This window comes from Dreissena polymorpha, chromosome 13 (assembly GCF_020536995.1).
Source record: "Dreissena polymorpha isolate Duluth1 chromosome 13, UMN_Dpol_1.0, whole genome shotgun sequence".
Taxonomy (NCBI): Eukaryota; Metazoa; Mollusca; class Bivalvia; order Myida; family Dreissenidae; genus Dreissena; species Dreissena polymorpha.
Genome location: NC_068367.1, coordinates 63,643,510 through 63,658,506, shown reverse-complemented (window position 1 = coordinate 63,658,506; position 14,997 = coordinate 63,643,510). Strand labels below are relative to the sequence as shown.

Genomic DNA, 14,997 nt, shown 5'->3' with positions numbered 1-14,997 from the left:
TTGTGTGACAATCCTGCTAAATATATTTAGGAATTATGTTTCTATCTTCAAAAATCGTTTTGCATCGCAATTTTTTTATTTTGAACACTTCGCACTGATTGATGTCATCTTTTTTTTACTCAAAAAGACTGGTTCAATACTTATCACTTTAAACCTGTCTATATTCTTAAACGGCTATTTATACAAATTTAACACAGTTTCAACGGCGTTTTACAATGGTCAATAAGTACAACAAATACAAAGGCACGTAAAGGTTGTATTATCTAATATTATTGCATAGGAAGGAACAAGTGAATATTGGTAATGCCATAATGTGATAAGTAAGGAATTACTAAGACAAAACATTCATTGCACTTTTTATTGAAATACTACAGATTTATTCCCCTAAATATAAGGACAAATTAATGTATGTAGAGATTCGTGTTTATAGTGTTTCTAACGACAACTGATTTTAAAACAATGAAAATTATTCTGTAAAGGAATGCGTTTTCAAATGTATGAAAAGAATTAACGGGCTCTCTTTGTCTGAAATTTAAAGGCAGTTAATTTAAAAACTTAGGTTTGACAGTTGTAAAGCTTCTATGACAGAAAGTCTTCTTCTTTCTATTACTTTGATGTAAGACTATCTGATGATTCTGAGGATTGAATGGTGCGTTTTGATAATTTCTCACTCAAAAGTTGAATTAAATATAGCACCTTAAGAGGCCAAGACTGAAAATTTCCTTTCGTTGAAACGACATTCTAAGTCATAATTGATTTACCGGGAAGTCCTTTAACATTCAACAATACCAAAATTGAGCTGCACTATCTTGTCGTTTAAGACCAAGTTAAGTGCACATGTTCTGAATGATATGAAGTTTACCAGCCTAGGGTATACCAAATAAAAATGACAATTCAATACTTTTAATCGAAAATAAATAATTACAGAAATAGGATTGCAGTCGTTTCTTAAGTTACAAATTTACAAACAAGTTAATGTTAAATAGTTAATCATTGCACTTTTACACTTTGGTTTAACATGTTCCTTTAAATTAAGAGGATTTGTCTTCAAGAAAAAAGGCCAGTTAACTAGTACAGTTCAGTGAACGAACAGTATCTCCAAAACTGTTCATTTATTTTGAGGTGCACTTACTTAATTGCTTTCGATTGCAGTATAATTTCTGTTAAAGGATCGTTCATTGTAAGTGCATAACTGATTTACGGTCGATTACAAGAACGCAATTTGAATGTTCCTGCACTTAAGTCCTATTTGCAGTTGGTGTAGGAAGATAGCATGTACTTTTTTTATTCTCGTCCGCAAATGGAGCGACTGAAATGGACAGCGACACAATGTCAACATAAATTTAGGAAAGGTCAACTACAATAAGAGCTCTTAGACATTTCCTTACATATTATTACATATCGACGGAGTGATGACGTTTAAACTTGGGATGCTAGAATGATTCAAAAAAGGGTCCGGATGAAATTATCTGTTTAATTATTGAGAAATAAACGCAAGTTCGGCATTTAAATCGTTAAATGAAATGAATTATTGCTGTTATAACTTAAAGACAGTGTCGGTGACGATTGGGTAGCCTTATTGTTTGTATTAAAGACATAACAGCTGTATGTTATGTAGACAATGTTCTTTAACTTTTATTAAAATATATCCGTTTTACATTTTCGTATTACTAAAATGCATTTATACGAATTCATTTATATGCAAGAGTGTGATTCAATTTACGACATGAAGTTAATACTTTTTTGAAAAATGATGTTAGAATAACAATAAATACCGAGTGTTCAATTAAGAATTACCATGCTGGAATAAATTCAATAACTCCACTAAAATATGGATTTGTGTTTTTGTTTTAAATTTTATTTTATTTTTTATCAATAAAGCATCGAATCATGATGTGTGGTCTAATCAGGTATTATAATAGCTACAAGCAAATGCTAATGGAATGAATGGTTTATCTTTGCATACAACTAAACCTGATACAAGAGGAGCCCAGAAAAGTACGAGTAATTATGAACACACACGATAACACACACATGCGTGCTCGAAAAATGTTTCCACCTAAATTCAATTTTATTTTCCTTAACATTCGGACAAATAAACATGTTTGTAATGTATTGGGTTCGTGTAGGAGTTCATGGTTTGAGAATGTGTGTATTCGAAAGGTTATAAGTACAATTATAGTTTATTCCCCGCCTTTTCTCAGTCGTAGACCGACAGCGTGTTCCAGCGTTAGGGACAGTTTCCTTTTCACAACGCCGCGCACTGCTTCTCGAAATTCATAATCACAGTTTAGTAAGTCATAATGGTGGTTCGTTGTAAGACTTATCTAGACATACAAGTATTTATAATTGTACCATGCTAAATAATGTGTGCTATGCATGGTATTTAATATATACACACTGTTTCTGTAAGTAAATTGTGGCCACAGACGTGTCGAATCCTGTTATCCATTGCGCCTATCATGAGAACGCTATTTTGAGTACGAATCATATTTACGTACATTACATTAATTACTTTACTAGATCTATATACAATCTTCGGATGTAAAATAAATGTCATATAAATCCGGTGTAACATTGGTATGATGTAAATTTATTTCATTTGCCTAGCAATACATAAATGAGTTCTTTTGCAAAAAAATGTTTACTATGACGGTATACTGTTAATTGACGAAAATAAGAGATGATATATTGCTACATTTTTAACATAACATTTATTAGTTGATAATAACCTGCATTTTAATTGACGAAACCACTAGATTACACCCATTTTACCAATAGTATGCATGTTCAGAACATTTTTTTCTGGCGTTTGATAGATTGTTATGAAGTTTACCTTTAAAAATATGATTTAACATCGCCACATTTCGAAATCTTTAATGTAGGAGTGTCAATGCTGCTTTTTTGCCAGAAATATTATAATAATAGTTATCCTTATTCTATCCAGCGCATCATCCTGAACAAAGTAGCACAGAAGTGCATTAAGTTTGTTAAGAATATATCTTTTTACGTGGGTATTGCATCTGTAAAACTGTTGATTAATGTACATATATAATTTACAACATAAACTGTTGATTAATGTACATGTATAATTTACAACATCAAGTGTAACTTCATCTTTATACAAAGATAAATTAACAAGGGAATGAAAATTAGCAATATTTGGATGGCAGTGTAATCATCATTAATACAACAGTTTTGCTGTGTTTTTTTATCTGCGCATGTTTTATGCAACCAAAAATACAGTTTAGGTAAAAATTACTCAACAATTAACAATTCCAAGTTGCTTATCGTCGATTTGTTTTCCGATTTTGTTCCTAAACCATTCATTTATAAAGTGCACTCATGTTAACTAATTTGGTGTTAATTTAAAGTAAAACATGGTTTATCCATGTATGATGCTAAATGATTGTTAAAAGAAGATTAAAGAAAAACATAAGCACACAAGTATTGTTATCTTCCCTTTTATTAAACCAAAAAAGAATACCAATCTATATGCATAAGTTTGTTTTATGCATTAAAAACAGCTAGAGGATAATACAAACGTTGAACGAGACAGTTTTTTTTATAAGATATCATTCATTAACAATAGACAAATATCCTGTTTTATGGCAAACATATAAAGTTCCAGCTGCACTTTCAGGGGCAGAACTTTTGCCACAAATTAATAGGCCATAACATGCTGCCGTTAAGAATTTAATAGGTTACACGAATTATGAAAAATGTCTTCATTACTAAACGACTATCCTAAACTGCTTATAAGTCTTTTGTTAACGAAAGCAATCGGACCCATAAACGTGCACATTGTTAACCCAAGCAAAAAACACAGAATCGCCTTGTTTTTATTTGCACAAAAGTTCCATTTTGAAAACATATGTTTTAATATGTGAAAACAATGGATAGTAAATTATCAACTCACATTAAAAAATAATGGTTGCATCGTATCCACAACGATCAGGAAGAATCCATCACATAAAAGCGTTAGCCTGCTGAGGGATTTGAACCGGGGTCCTTTCTTGGTTACCGAAAACGCTCTACTTCTACACCACGCAAGCATTCCATTAAACCAGGCGCGTATTGTAACCGCTATCGTGTTTTTATTTTGCCCTTAAGTTGGAAAAGGTTCGGATCGACAGACATGTTCGACGTACATGAAGCTCGCTCAAACTCGTGTGAATCCATAGAATATTAATGAACCGTGCTCTGTGGAAAGGGGTTTAATGCATACACTTAAAGTGTCGTCTCAGATTAGCCTGTGCAATACTCACAGGCTAATCAGGGACGACACTTTCCGCTTCTTTGATATTTTAAAGAAAGTCTCTTCTTAACAACAATCCAATAGGAAGAAAGGTGTGTGGCCTGGGAATGCATCACGCGTATGCATTAAACCCATTTTCACAGAGCACGGCCCATTTTCATTTGCTGACACTCCTTTCCGAGCCCATCCGTGCGGTGAATGGTGCGTCTCCCGTTTTCAAGAGATTGGTATTGAGTTGTTGCATACAAAAGACGCGTTCGAATGTTACGGTGTCTCAGATTCATACAATTTATGATAGCTTTAGTGTCCGCCCGTTAGATCCGTTATCTAAGATATAAAATTGTGCACTGTACTTTAAGTAGTGCAGCTTTTTATTTGACGAGCTTGTAACAGCCGAGCGAGTGTATGTCTTTTTAAACCCTAAGGTCTATTAGTTTTTTTACAATATTTAGAAATAATCATCATGCTATTTGCGGTGAAAACTATAACATAAAATAGTGTTATAAGCGTGTTTCTTTAGGGAAACAAATTGGGGCAATAATATTATCAACATAATACAATAATCGTTGTATTACAATGTAAGGAAACATAACAATAAATCCATTTAAACACCAATTACTAACAAATTGTAATAGCTTGATTTCATTTTGAGTCAACAAGCATACTTATCCGACAAGAGAAGGATTGCGCTCAAGTTGTTTCAAAAGAAATCCTGAAAAATAAGAATACTGATTCCCAAGAACGCCTTCCCCTAAGTTGATGTTTTGTATGGCGATCACATCTCCTTTGTCTAGATAGAGCACAACGCTTCCTGAAGTACTATCGTTATTACCACCGCCTGTACCGGCAACATGCATTTTACAGACAGTAGCTCCATTGCGCTTCAGTTCAAAGTTGTCCTCATGTCCTGCGAATGACAACAATGTGGACATGAACACGTATACACCGGATACTGGGGCAATAAATCCCCCGAAATGCGGATTATACGCTGAACCAATATTGGTGATTACATTATCAAACTTCAGATTCTGACCGACGCCAAGATTTGATGCGGGATGGTCCAGCGTAGCAAAAAATGCCACCAAATCTGTTCCAGCATGCCTTTTCCCTATGGTGTTTCCATATGAATCAGGTTCTGAAACACATTTATAATTTACCATTAATACTATTTTGTTAGAATCTTAAAGAATAAATATCGAATGGGGGAGTGTATTTTTAAATATGAGCAGCAGTTTAGACCGGAAGCCTTTAAGTAAAATAAAATATGTTCTATTGAGAACGTTATAATCTTTTTAACTAATGTTAACTAATATGGAAGTATATACACCGGTTACTGTATTAGTAAAATAGTACATATACCGTTTTGTTTACGATAATCTTCGTGACGTGTATTAGGTTTTGGGTGTCGCGAACGTTTGGTTGTTGCAGAAACTTGATCAAGTGTTACACTCGAATTGTGTATCAATATGTCTTCAAAATATTTAGCAGTGGTCGACGCTTTGGTATTTTTGGATTCACTCAAAAAAGTGTCAGTAGTGTTGAATTCGTGTACCATATATAGAACACTAAGACTAACTGACGCAATTTGGTCTTCGCACTTCAAATAAGATTCTCGTAATTTTCCATTTTCCATTTTTATTTGATCGATATCTCTGCGCAGTTTGTCTACAATTTTTTCTTGACGTTGTTGGTTCTGTTGTAGCTCTTTGATTGCTTCATCCTTTTCTTCAATTCGCTTGATAAGGTCGACTAACAGGTCATTGTCAACATTTACATGTCGTGAATGAGGACACGCACGCAATGAGCTTATAGCAGTAGTAAACAATACGATCTGAACCACCAACATTTTGTACTTACATAATCTTATTGTAGAAAGTATGTCTATAACCATCCATTAGCAAAAGTTGACTTGAACACTGATTTGAAATAAAGCGTGTCTAATGATAAAACAATTGCGTTCTTTACTGCTCTTATTTTGCACGTATCAATTTCACATCACTATACATCTCTTATCTACTATAGGTACATCCTGTTTGTGTTTAAGACCCTTATCGGTGAGAGATATGTCCTATATATTATGCAGGCGTTAGACTGCGGAACAGTTGAATGGCGATACTCGACAAAACGATGATGAACACGGAAAATTACGACCGTCACGAACAAATAATTGTTTGGGCAAAAAACGGAGGTGTCTGACAACTAAGATTTATAACGGTGTGTGGATGATTTTTCTTCAGAGTTAGTTTTAATGGGTTGTCACAACAATGATCAGAATAATGAAATGACCAGCAGTTAAAATGACAGCGTAAATTCGAACAATAAATAATGTACCAAAGTGAATACGCCCGTCCAGTGAAACACTTATTTTTCAGTAAGTGACTAACTTGGTGTAACAAAATCGGTGATGGAACCCTGCAAGGCACCGACGGATACAGGATCGCAATCAACACTACAGGACGTCATGAGGTCATAAGAAGAGCGAACTGCAATCGAACACAGGTTAAAATATTGGATAAGACCAATGTTTGACGACATTGGACATAGACATAAAATCGATCCAATAAACATTATTGTCGAGCGCATTTCGATACTCGAACACATCTCCGAGGGCGCTGACATAGCGGCTGTATAGGCCTCAAGTAAGAATGATTAGCTTGAGCGCGACCGTGAAAGCCTACGTGTGGATCTCATATATATATCATGTCAAATAGAGGAACAATGTAATACGTAAACGAGTGAGACTACGGAAAGAACATTGATAACACATTTAAACAATGCCCTCAATCACGCAATGGATGGAAAAGGCGGATTCTTTCAGGTTCGAGACGGGGCATCGATCTTTGGGAGAACTCGCATATGTATTTTCGCTGATTTTGAGCGTTATAGAAGCTTTAAAAGTACTTGAATATTAATAATTCAACTCATATCGGACTAAACGAATTTCGTGTGAAAATCCTGACAAAAAGACAAGGACTTTTCAATATGTTACAGGATGATTATTATTTCGCCAAACCTCTTGGTGTTTTACCACAATTGTATAAATATTGTAATATTTATATGTAAAATGATTGATATCGCTCTACCTGAATTCGTTGCAAAATATATTGCAAATATTAAACACTCTTGTATGGGGATCGAACCTGGTTCCTCTCTATTAAAGGCGGATGTTCTAACCCTAACGCAAAAGTAAGTTATACTTTGAACTACTGTCCACTCGTTGTTTCGTATTGTCAATATCTGAATTACAGGGACATGATCGCAAAAACACTATAAAAAGGAGCGAAATCGCGATGCGAGAACGCGAGATCGGCATGCAAGATCACAATAGTTACATTAAGATCTTTAAAACGTAAACGTTGTCATCACATCGTGACCCCGTGTTCTCGTCATTGGTTTTCCACATTGCAAAAACACGATGCGAATAGTCGACATAAATATAGCGATCTCACATCGTAATCTGGCAACCTCGCATCATGATCTCCCCCACGTTTGTATTTGCTCTTATTTTATTTGTGTAAATCGAAAACAGAATTAAATGCACATACTTGAATGTTGAGTCCATTTACATCGTCAAAAACAAACTTTGTCAAACAAGATCTCTGTTCTCGCTTATAGTCGATACAATCGATAATCTTCGATTGGCGTCACACAGGGGAGATTATAATGAACCGGCAATAACCGAAAGGGTCTAAAAGACCATTTCAGTAATTCGCATTTAGTTGTGTTAGAGTTGTATCCCGTAGCCGGATGAGACGTAATTAGGTGATGAAAATCCGCCAGAGAGAAAACTGTAAAGTGTCGCTGATAATATCAACGTCTCTTGCACTATATATGCGTAAGTTGCACAAATATTTCATTATGATATTGTATCGACGCATATTTCTTTTAAGTTCGTTGAAGTGTGAAAATAGATTAAACATACCATTAAATAACCTGGTGTGTCGCAAGACAAATCTCGTACTGTTACCACTAAACTTTGATCGTAAATATTTAAATAGTATTGATCATGGGCAAATAATTTGAGCGTTTTTTACCACTTTGGCAACATGACCTTCACCATTGAAAATGGGAATTGATGTGTCCATTCACCTCTATTTGGAAAAATAGTAAGTATAAGTAAAACTTAATAAATTTTTTGGAAATTTTATTCATAAGAAATGATGTGAATAAAAACTAATCAGGGGAAGTAGTAATAAAACGTACGACTTCTTTTCACACTGAAATTTCTTTCTTGCTAAACTTTCAAAACTGAAACTGTTCATTGGGGATTCTTTGACTGAACGTCTGGAGTGGTGTAAAAATGTTTGTTTTGCCTTTGGGAACATACTCATAATGGCTTTATATCAGCAGCATAAAGCCCTGGATAATAAGTGGGATAAATTTATCCGGAATGCTTTGTTTACAACACCGTTGTACCAAGGTTTAACCAGATGGGGGAAAAAAGATAGAAAGCACAATAATACACGAATGTGATTGTCACAAGATTTGCTTGTTTAATTAAAATATGAGTTCACTATAAAGACTCATAGTTTTATAATAAATATATGCGAGTACATTAACATTGGTGGCCTGAATAGATCCAGGACATATTCAGGTACCATAATGATAACCGCAAATCTCAGGAATGCTTTAAATTTAAGCTGTCAATGTCATAAGATCTCCAATGTTAGTTTTTCTAAAGATGGTTTGATCTAAATATGATCAATATTGTATATTGTATAGGTTACATAATTTTTGTAAAGGAATTTTAGTGCTTAAAACCTGCCTTTAAAAACAAATTGCAGCTGTATCCCTATGGATGTTTTTACCTCAACTACTAGTGAGATGATAAATTACAGAGTTGAAAAAATGGTTGTGCTCATCTTAACATATTTCTGTTGTAATAAAGCTTATATAATTGTTTATAAATTGTTTTTACTCCAAGGATTACGCCCATCTGTAGCATATATCATATCATATCCCATTGATTCAAATGTAAGTTAAAATGCTTTCTTTGAAATAGCTGTTTTTGAAAGATTTAATGGTCATCTGGACCCTGTTGTACATTGTACTTTTGTAGAATATTAATACAATGTTATAAAACTTTCGAAGAAGCAAAACCAACTGAAAATACCAACTGAAGGTGTGTAGCTGCAGTTTTGCAGATTTTTTTCCATTTAATAGATTTTGTCCATAATTTATATTTAAGTTATATATACAAATACTATATGAAAAATGAAATAAAAACATAGGGTCGCCGGCCTTGTTTTGATTTTATTCACCATTATATAACATGTACTTTTTCAATAAAACTGAAAAATCTCTTATTGCGTAAAATAATTAATAACCTATGACATTGGCAACATGTAGATATTATATAAGCTAAGATACATCATACATCATTTTAGTAAACCACACACTATCAATAGAATGGAGTACACAAGTAAAATTTAAACAAGAATAATTTTTATAATTTTTATGTCACCCCGAAAAACGTCATTTTGTACTATTGTAACCACATAAATGGAATTTAAAATTGTTCTGTCTACGTATTGTCATCATAAAACACAAATAAATAAAGGGGGTCACCGCACTTTTAACAGAGATGTTTTGTTTAAACTATCCCTACCGTCTACGTCAACTTTCATAAAATACAGCAATTAGGCAAAACCCAAGTACCGGTACATAGATTTTTAGAAATATCCATAAACATTAGACATTGTTTACAATCTTAACTGGGATCACAACAGATTACCAAAAGACATTTATAAAAAAAAACAATATTTAATCACAAACATAATACCATGCAGTATCAAACTCGACCTTAATCATTAACAACTTACATGTACTTGTTCACATATTTCGGCATGTTTTGAAGTTTGTTATTAAATGCTTTAAATTAATAAATGTAAACAACAGGACTAAAGAGCTCCATGATGAAATAATAATTAAATTAAAGAAAGAAAAAGAAGTATAACAAAAGTTAACCCCACCTGGGATCGAACCACTGACAATTGTATTATGAACCAACTGGGTCATTTCTGATGATACTGATAACAAAATTATTGAGTTGTGATAATAGCATCATCGGTGTTGCTATAACTATATCCTCGGTAAAATAAACTGCCGCAACACCCCTTAAATGATTACTTAATTTTGTATAAAAATTGTCATAAATTAAACCATCTTGCATGGTTGTTAAAGAAATGGGTCTCATGTTCAGAGTCGCAAAGACATGATATAATTGGGTCTTGAAAAAGAGTGAGCTATGAACACAACGTCCAAATTTGATTAGTTGTCCAAAACAGAAAAAACGGAATGACAGAATCAAATATGTGGAAAAATATATTCTACATTGCACGTTCCACAAGATTTCCCTCAGCTTCATATTTTATTAAACCAAACAGCTCGAAGTGGTTCACCATAAGCTAGAAATGTCTGATACTGGACAGCCCATGACCGTCTATCAGTACGAAGCTAGTGGTTCAACATTTAGGAACACAACTGATCATGTTTGACTGAAAGTGCATGAAGATCTAATAATTAAAACATGTACAAGTTGATAACAATTTAACCTTTATTTTAAATCATTGAAATCAGCATTATGAATTCCACAAACGTGATTAACAAATTGGATGTGTTTTATCCAATTTATTAAAAATATGTTTGATATATGTATTGAATGTTCATAAATGTTTTTAAACAAATCAATTTACTACACAATTTACCATTGGCTTCTTCTAGAGTGATATTGTAATGTCATGGACTTACGATCCATTTGGTTTTGAGTCTGATTTTGATGTGGCTGTGTAACTCTTGGCAACATATTTGTGGCCATTCATCTGTTGATAAAAATTCTTTTTTCATAACCTTCCTATTGGCGGATATTTTACAGATAAATGCACAATGCGGTATAATAATGTACAATTTCTAATCAAACAAATAGCTTTTTAACAAACTTATAGATGTTACATTGGATGCCGTTCGCTTTCAATTAAAACAAATGCACCATTGGTACAAAAGCAAGGTTTGAGTGCCTATTAGTTACTTCAAAATATAAATATCCAAAATGTGAATATATTTTGTTGATGAGGTCATAGTATTTTTAATCATGAAACATGAAATAAGGCAATGTTTCCTTCTGTTGTATCGATACCGACGTTCCTGAACAGGATTTGTTTCAGTAAAAAATCGTGTGTTTGAATGATCCGGCATCGCGAAAACATATACCAGACATGAACAATACCGCTGCTTTATCAGCATTATAAACCAAATATCAAAATTGCATAAGTTTAATAAAACATTATTGACAATTAGGTTAGTACAAACCTTTTCGTACATATGTTGAGTCCATTTACATCGTTGAAAACAAACATTGTCATGCTAGATCTATGTTCTCGCTTTCAATCGATACAATCGATTATCCTTGAATGACGTCGCACAAGGAAGATAATTACGAACCGGCAATAATTGAAACTGTCCTTACTATGGATCATGGTTTTATTAAAAAATTGCTAATTTAATTTTATGGTTTCCCATATTTTCATAATGATGTTCCGTTAAACAATCAAATTGTACAAGTTTTAAATTACGCCTTTTTTCACATACTTGCCATTATTTATTTTGTCTATCGAAAAAAACTCCCATATTTTGAATGATTTAAGCTATACCGATTTTGCTCACATTTGCTTAGTGAAATTCCTCAACATAAGACAATTACTACGGACTTTATTAAACTTATTTTGCAGTTGCGTGAATAAGGGACAATGATAGTATAATTGAAAAACTGTGTTAAACTTGCTTTTTTATAAAGAAATATTACCCAAGATTATTGACATTATACAAAAATGAATAAAAAGATAAATTGGTTATATAGAAATGGAAATGGACAAAGGCTTGCGACTCGAGACGAGAGATATATCGAAAGTGCTTGATTTCAAGCATTTGATGACAGTTGACAAGTGTTATGGTTAGTATTAGAATAGAGTTAAAGCTCAAATTCAAGCTGTGCATGTTAATTACAATAAAGTTATTTTAGTATAATATGATGATGGTTAAGTGCCTCATTAATATTGGTTCATAAACAATGAAAAACTTAGCATATCTCAGAAAATTATCTGGATTTAATACAAGGTCAATCAGAGAAAGGTTCATTTCTTCCTTCCAAAACTTTCCCAAATATCCATAAAATCCACCCAAGGAAGATATCAAATTGACACCAGTTACCAATATTGTGTTTCATTCCATACAGGGCTGCCAATTATGCCTTCTAGTCTATTGTCATATGGGTGTTGAAATATGCCTTATCAGTGGATATATCTCAAGTTGATTATGGCAGACACAGTTTGGTATCAGATAAGATTAGCCCTCCCAAAATAATCAACTTTGCATAAAAAACATTTATAATTGGTCTTCATTGGAAACAACAATATTTCTTTTGTAAATAAGAGTGAATTGTTAGAAATAAATAGTATAAATAATTGTTGGGTTATTCTAAGTAGTTAAACCGTTGAAAAAAGTGCTTAATTAGAAAACAATGATTTAGTGTAATAAGTTATGGAGTTAATTAATTGATAATTTAATATATAATGTAATTTATCAATTTCGATTTCATACACGACTCATTTTAAACTTAATGAAATAATTATATAATTTAATTTTAATAAGATGAACAAAAAATATTAAATCTAAAAATTGTATTTTAAACAGGTGCTTGTTAATCAATTTATAATATATGTCTATGAAAGGTAATAAAATAAGGTGTCTTAGCTTGGGTAATATTAAAATTTTGTCTTATTCCCAGGTATTGTGTGTTGTAATTGGTGGATTCAGATGAAAAGAATTCTGTTTTATGGAAGTATTTTTGAGTTACAATGTTACTTTCATGTAACAGAAGTTAATCCTATTTTACAGGTAACTGTATGTTCGAGACGACAACTGCAGTAGTATGTTATATATTATGTAGAAATTACCATTATTTCAACATGCAGTTACAAGTCCATTGAACAATCTGAATGTTATCGGTGTGAAATGCTGAAACAAAGAACATGAAGCATTATCAAATGCATGTAAATATTTTGGTTGATTTATGCCTTCTTCATAAATTCCATTAGGTCTTTTTATTTGTTATCTAAATATAGAATAGCAAATGACACATCTAACATGCTCATTTGTGTTTGCAGTTTTGCCATACCTAGGAGTAGGCGACTGAGTTATGGGGATCTCGACAGGAACTATATGAATCACCCCCAACTTCACTTTAAGATGGTTTCCTGCTCGATGAGGATGACTTTATAAGGTAGAACCGCGCTGATGATACTTCTCTCAACATCGCATTTTATGAAAAATATCGAAAGTGTCTACGAGAAAAACGCAGGCCTCATATAAAAATTGTTAGCCATGTATATGGACTTTACGAAATCAATATACAAACATGCTGACATGCCTCGTTAACTTCTCCTTTAAAATCTACAGCAGCAAAGCAAAAAATAAGGTCCTTGCAATGTCCTTGCAATGTGACGTAGGCAGGATAGAACGGCAAATTAAAAGGCTAATTGGCAGAGAAGGTATTTAAATGGGTACGTTACATTCAGCGGAAATGAGGGACCTTATGCCGTTGTGCGAAAAGGAGATTGTACTGTCATATCCAGATTCTAAATCATGTCAACGCCTGTTCTGGATCCAACAGTTGAAAGCAGTCAGTGCTGCCACATTTGGAATGCGATGGCGTCCTATGATAATAAGGTGGTACTTAGCAATTAACATTCATAACCTGCCTCATTCCATAATGGCTCTTATGCTATACATTGTGGCCTGCATTACTTCAGAAAAGTAGCTGTTTACTTTCAATTTGTTATTTGTAATATCAATAACTTGCTTAATATGTGTTATGTTTGATACATTACTAAATGTTTGCTTTGCCATGTGTATTGGTATTTGTGAATGAAAGTTTTGACGAAATGCCATTAAACTTTAAAAACAATGTTCACATATTCTTTAAGTGCACATATTGTTACTACAAATATCGTATAACATAAATGGTTTAATTACTCCTATGTACAAGTAAGATCACATTTCATATAGTATATGTACATAAGAGGACACACCTTTCAAGTTTAGATTATGCTTTTTTACAACATGCCCACGGAATCCAGATATGCTTTTCATTAACGTTTCTACGGAATTCTACCCAGACTACACGATAACGAACAACTGCATAACAATCGGCGCTTTAATTTTGCGTATAATATATTATTTCAGTTTCACGCTCACCTTTGATCCTGATCACGAGGTAAAAAGCACGCGTTTTTAGTGATGCGACCGGTCGACGGGCTATACATGTTTGCTAAGAAATGGAGTACCTGAGACGCTTGGATGGTATGCATGGACGCTTGGCGAGATCAGCGTCAATAAGGCGCTTGTATAAAGAACTTGGGATGCTTTGTTTATTTCAGTAAGGGCTCGTGTTGAGGATTATTGATCCACATTTTTTATTTGACTTCAATTCTTATAAATAATGTTGTTTTTAAATGGTTTTTAAATGGTGCGCGTGGCTGATTATATGTACAGTATGCTACAACATTGGTTATTTATAAATTATAAAGTAGTTCTACTTAAACAAATCAAGTTAATGCTTAGATATACGACTTTTCTGCGACCAGTTCTTACCAAACATAACCAAATAAAACAAGCAGACACATACATATCCAGGTACATTGTTTGCAAAAACATTTCATGAACTGTGGACATTAAACTTTCAC

The 14,997-nt window shown here is 33.2% G+C and overlaps 1 protein-coding gene across 1 annotated transcript; it reads right to left on the bottom strand.

Annotated features, from left to right (window-relative positions):
* Nucleotides 1-3,448: 3,448 nt before the first annotated feature.
* On the bottom strand, nt 3,449-6,300 carry LOC127856286 (heavy metal-binding protein HIP-like). Its single transcript, XM_052392389.1, has 2 exons — nt 5,618-6,300; nt 3,449-5,393 (listed from the first exon to the last, which is right to left on the bottom strand). The coding sequence occupies exons 1-2, from the start codon at nt 6,147-6,149 to the stop codon at nt 4,924-4,926; spliced, it is 1,002 nt and encodes a 333-aa protein (XP_052248349.1). The 5' UTR covers nt 6,150-6,300; the 3' UTR covers nt 3,449-4,923.
* Between the last annotated feature and the right edge of the window lie 8,697 nt (nt 6,301-14,997).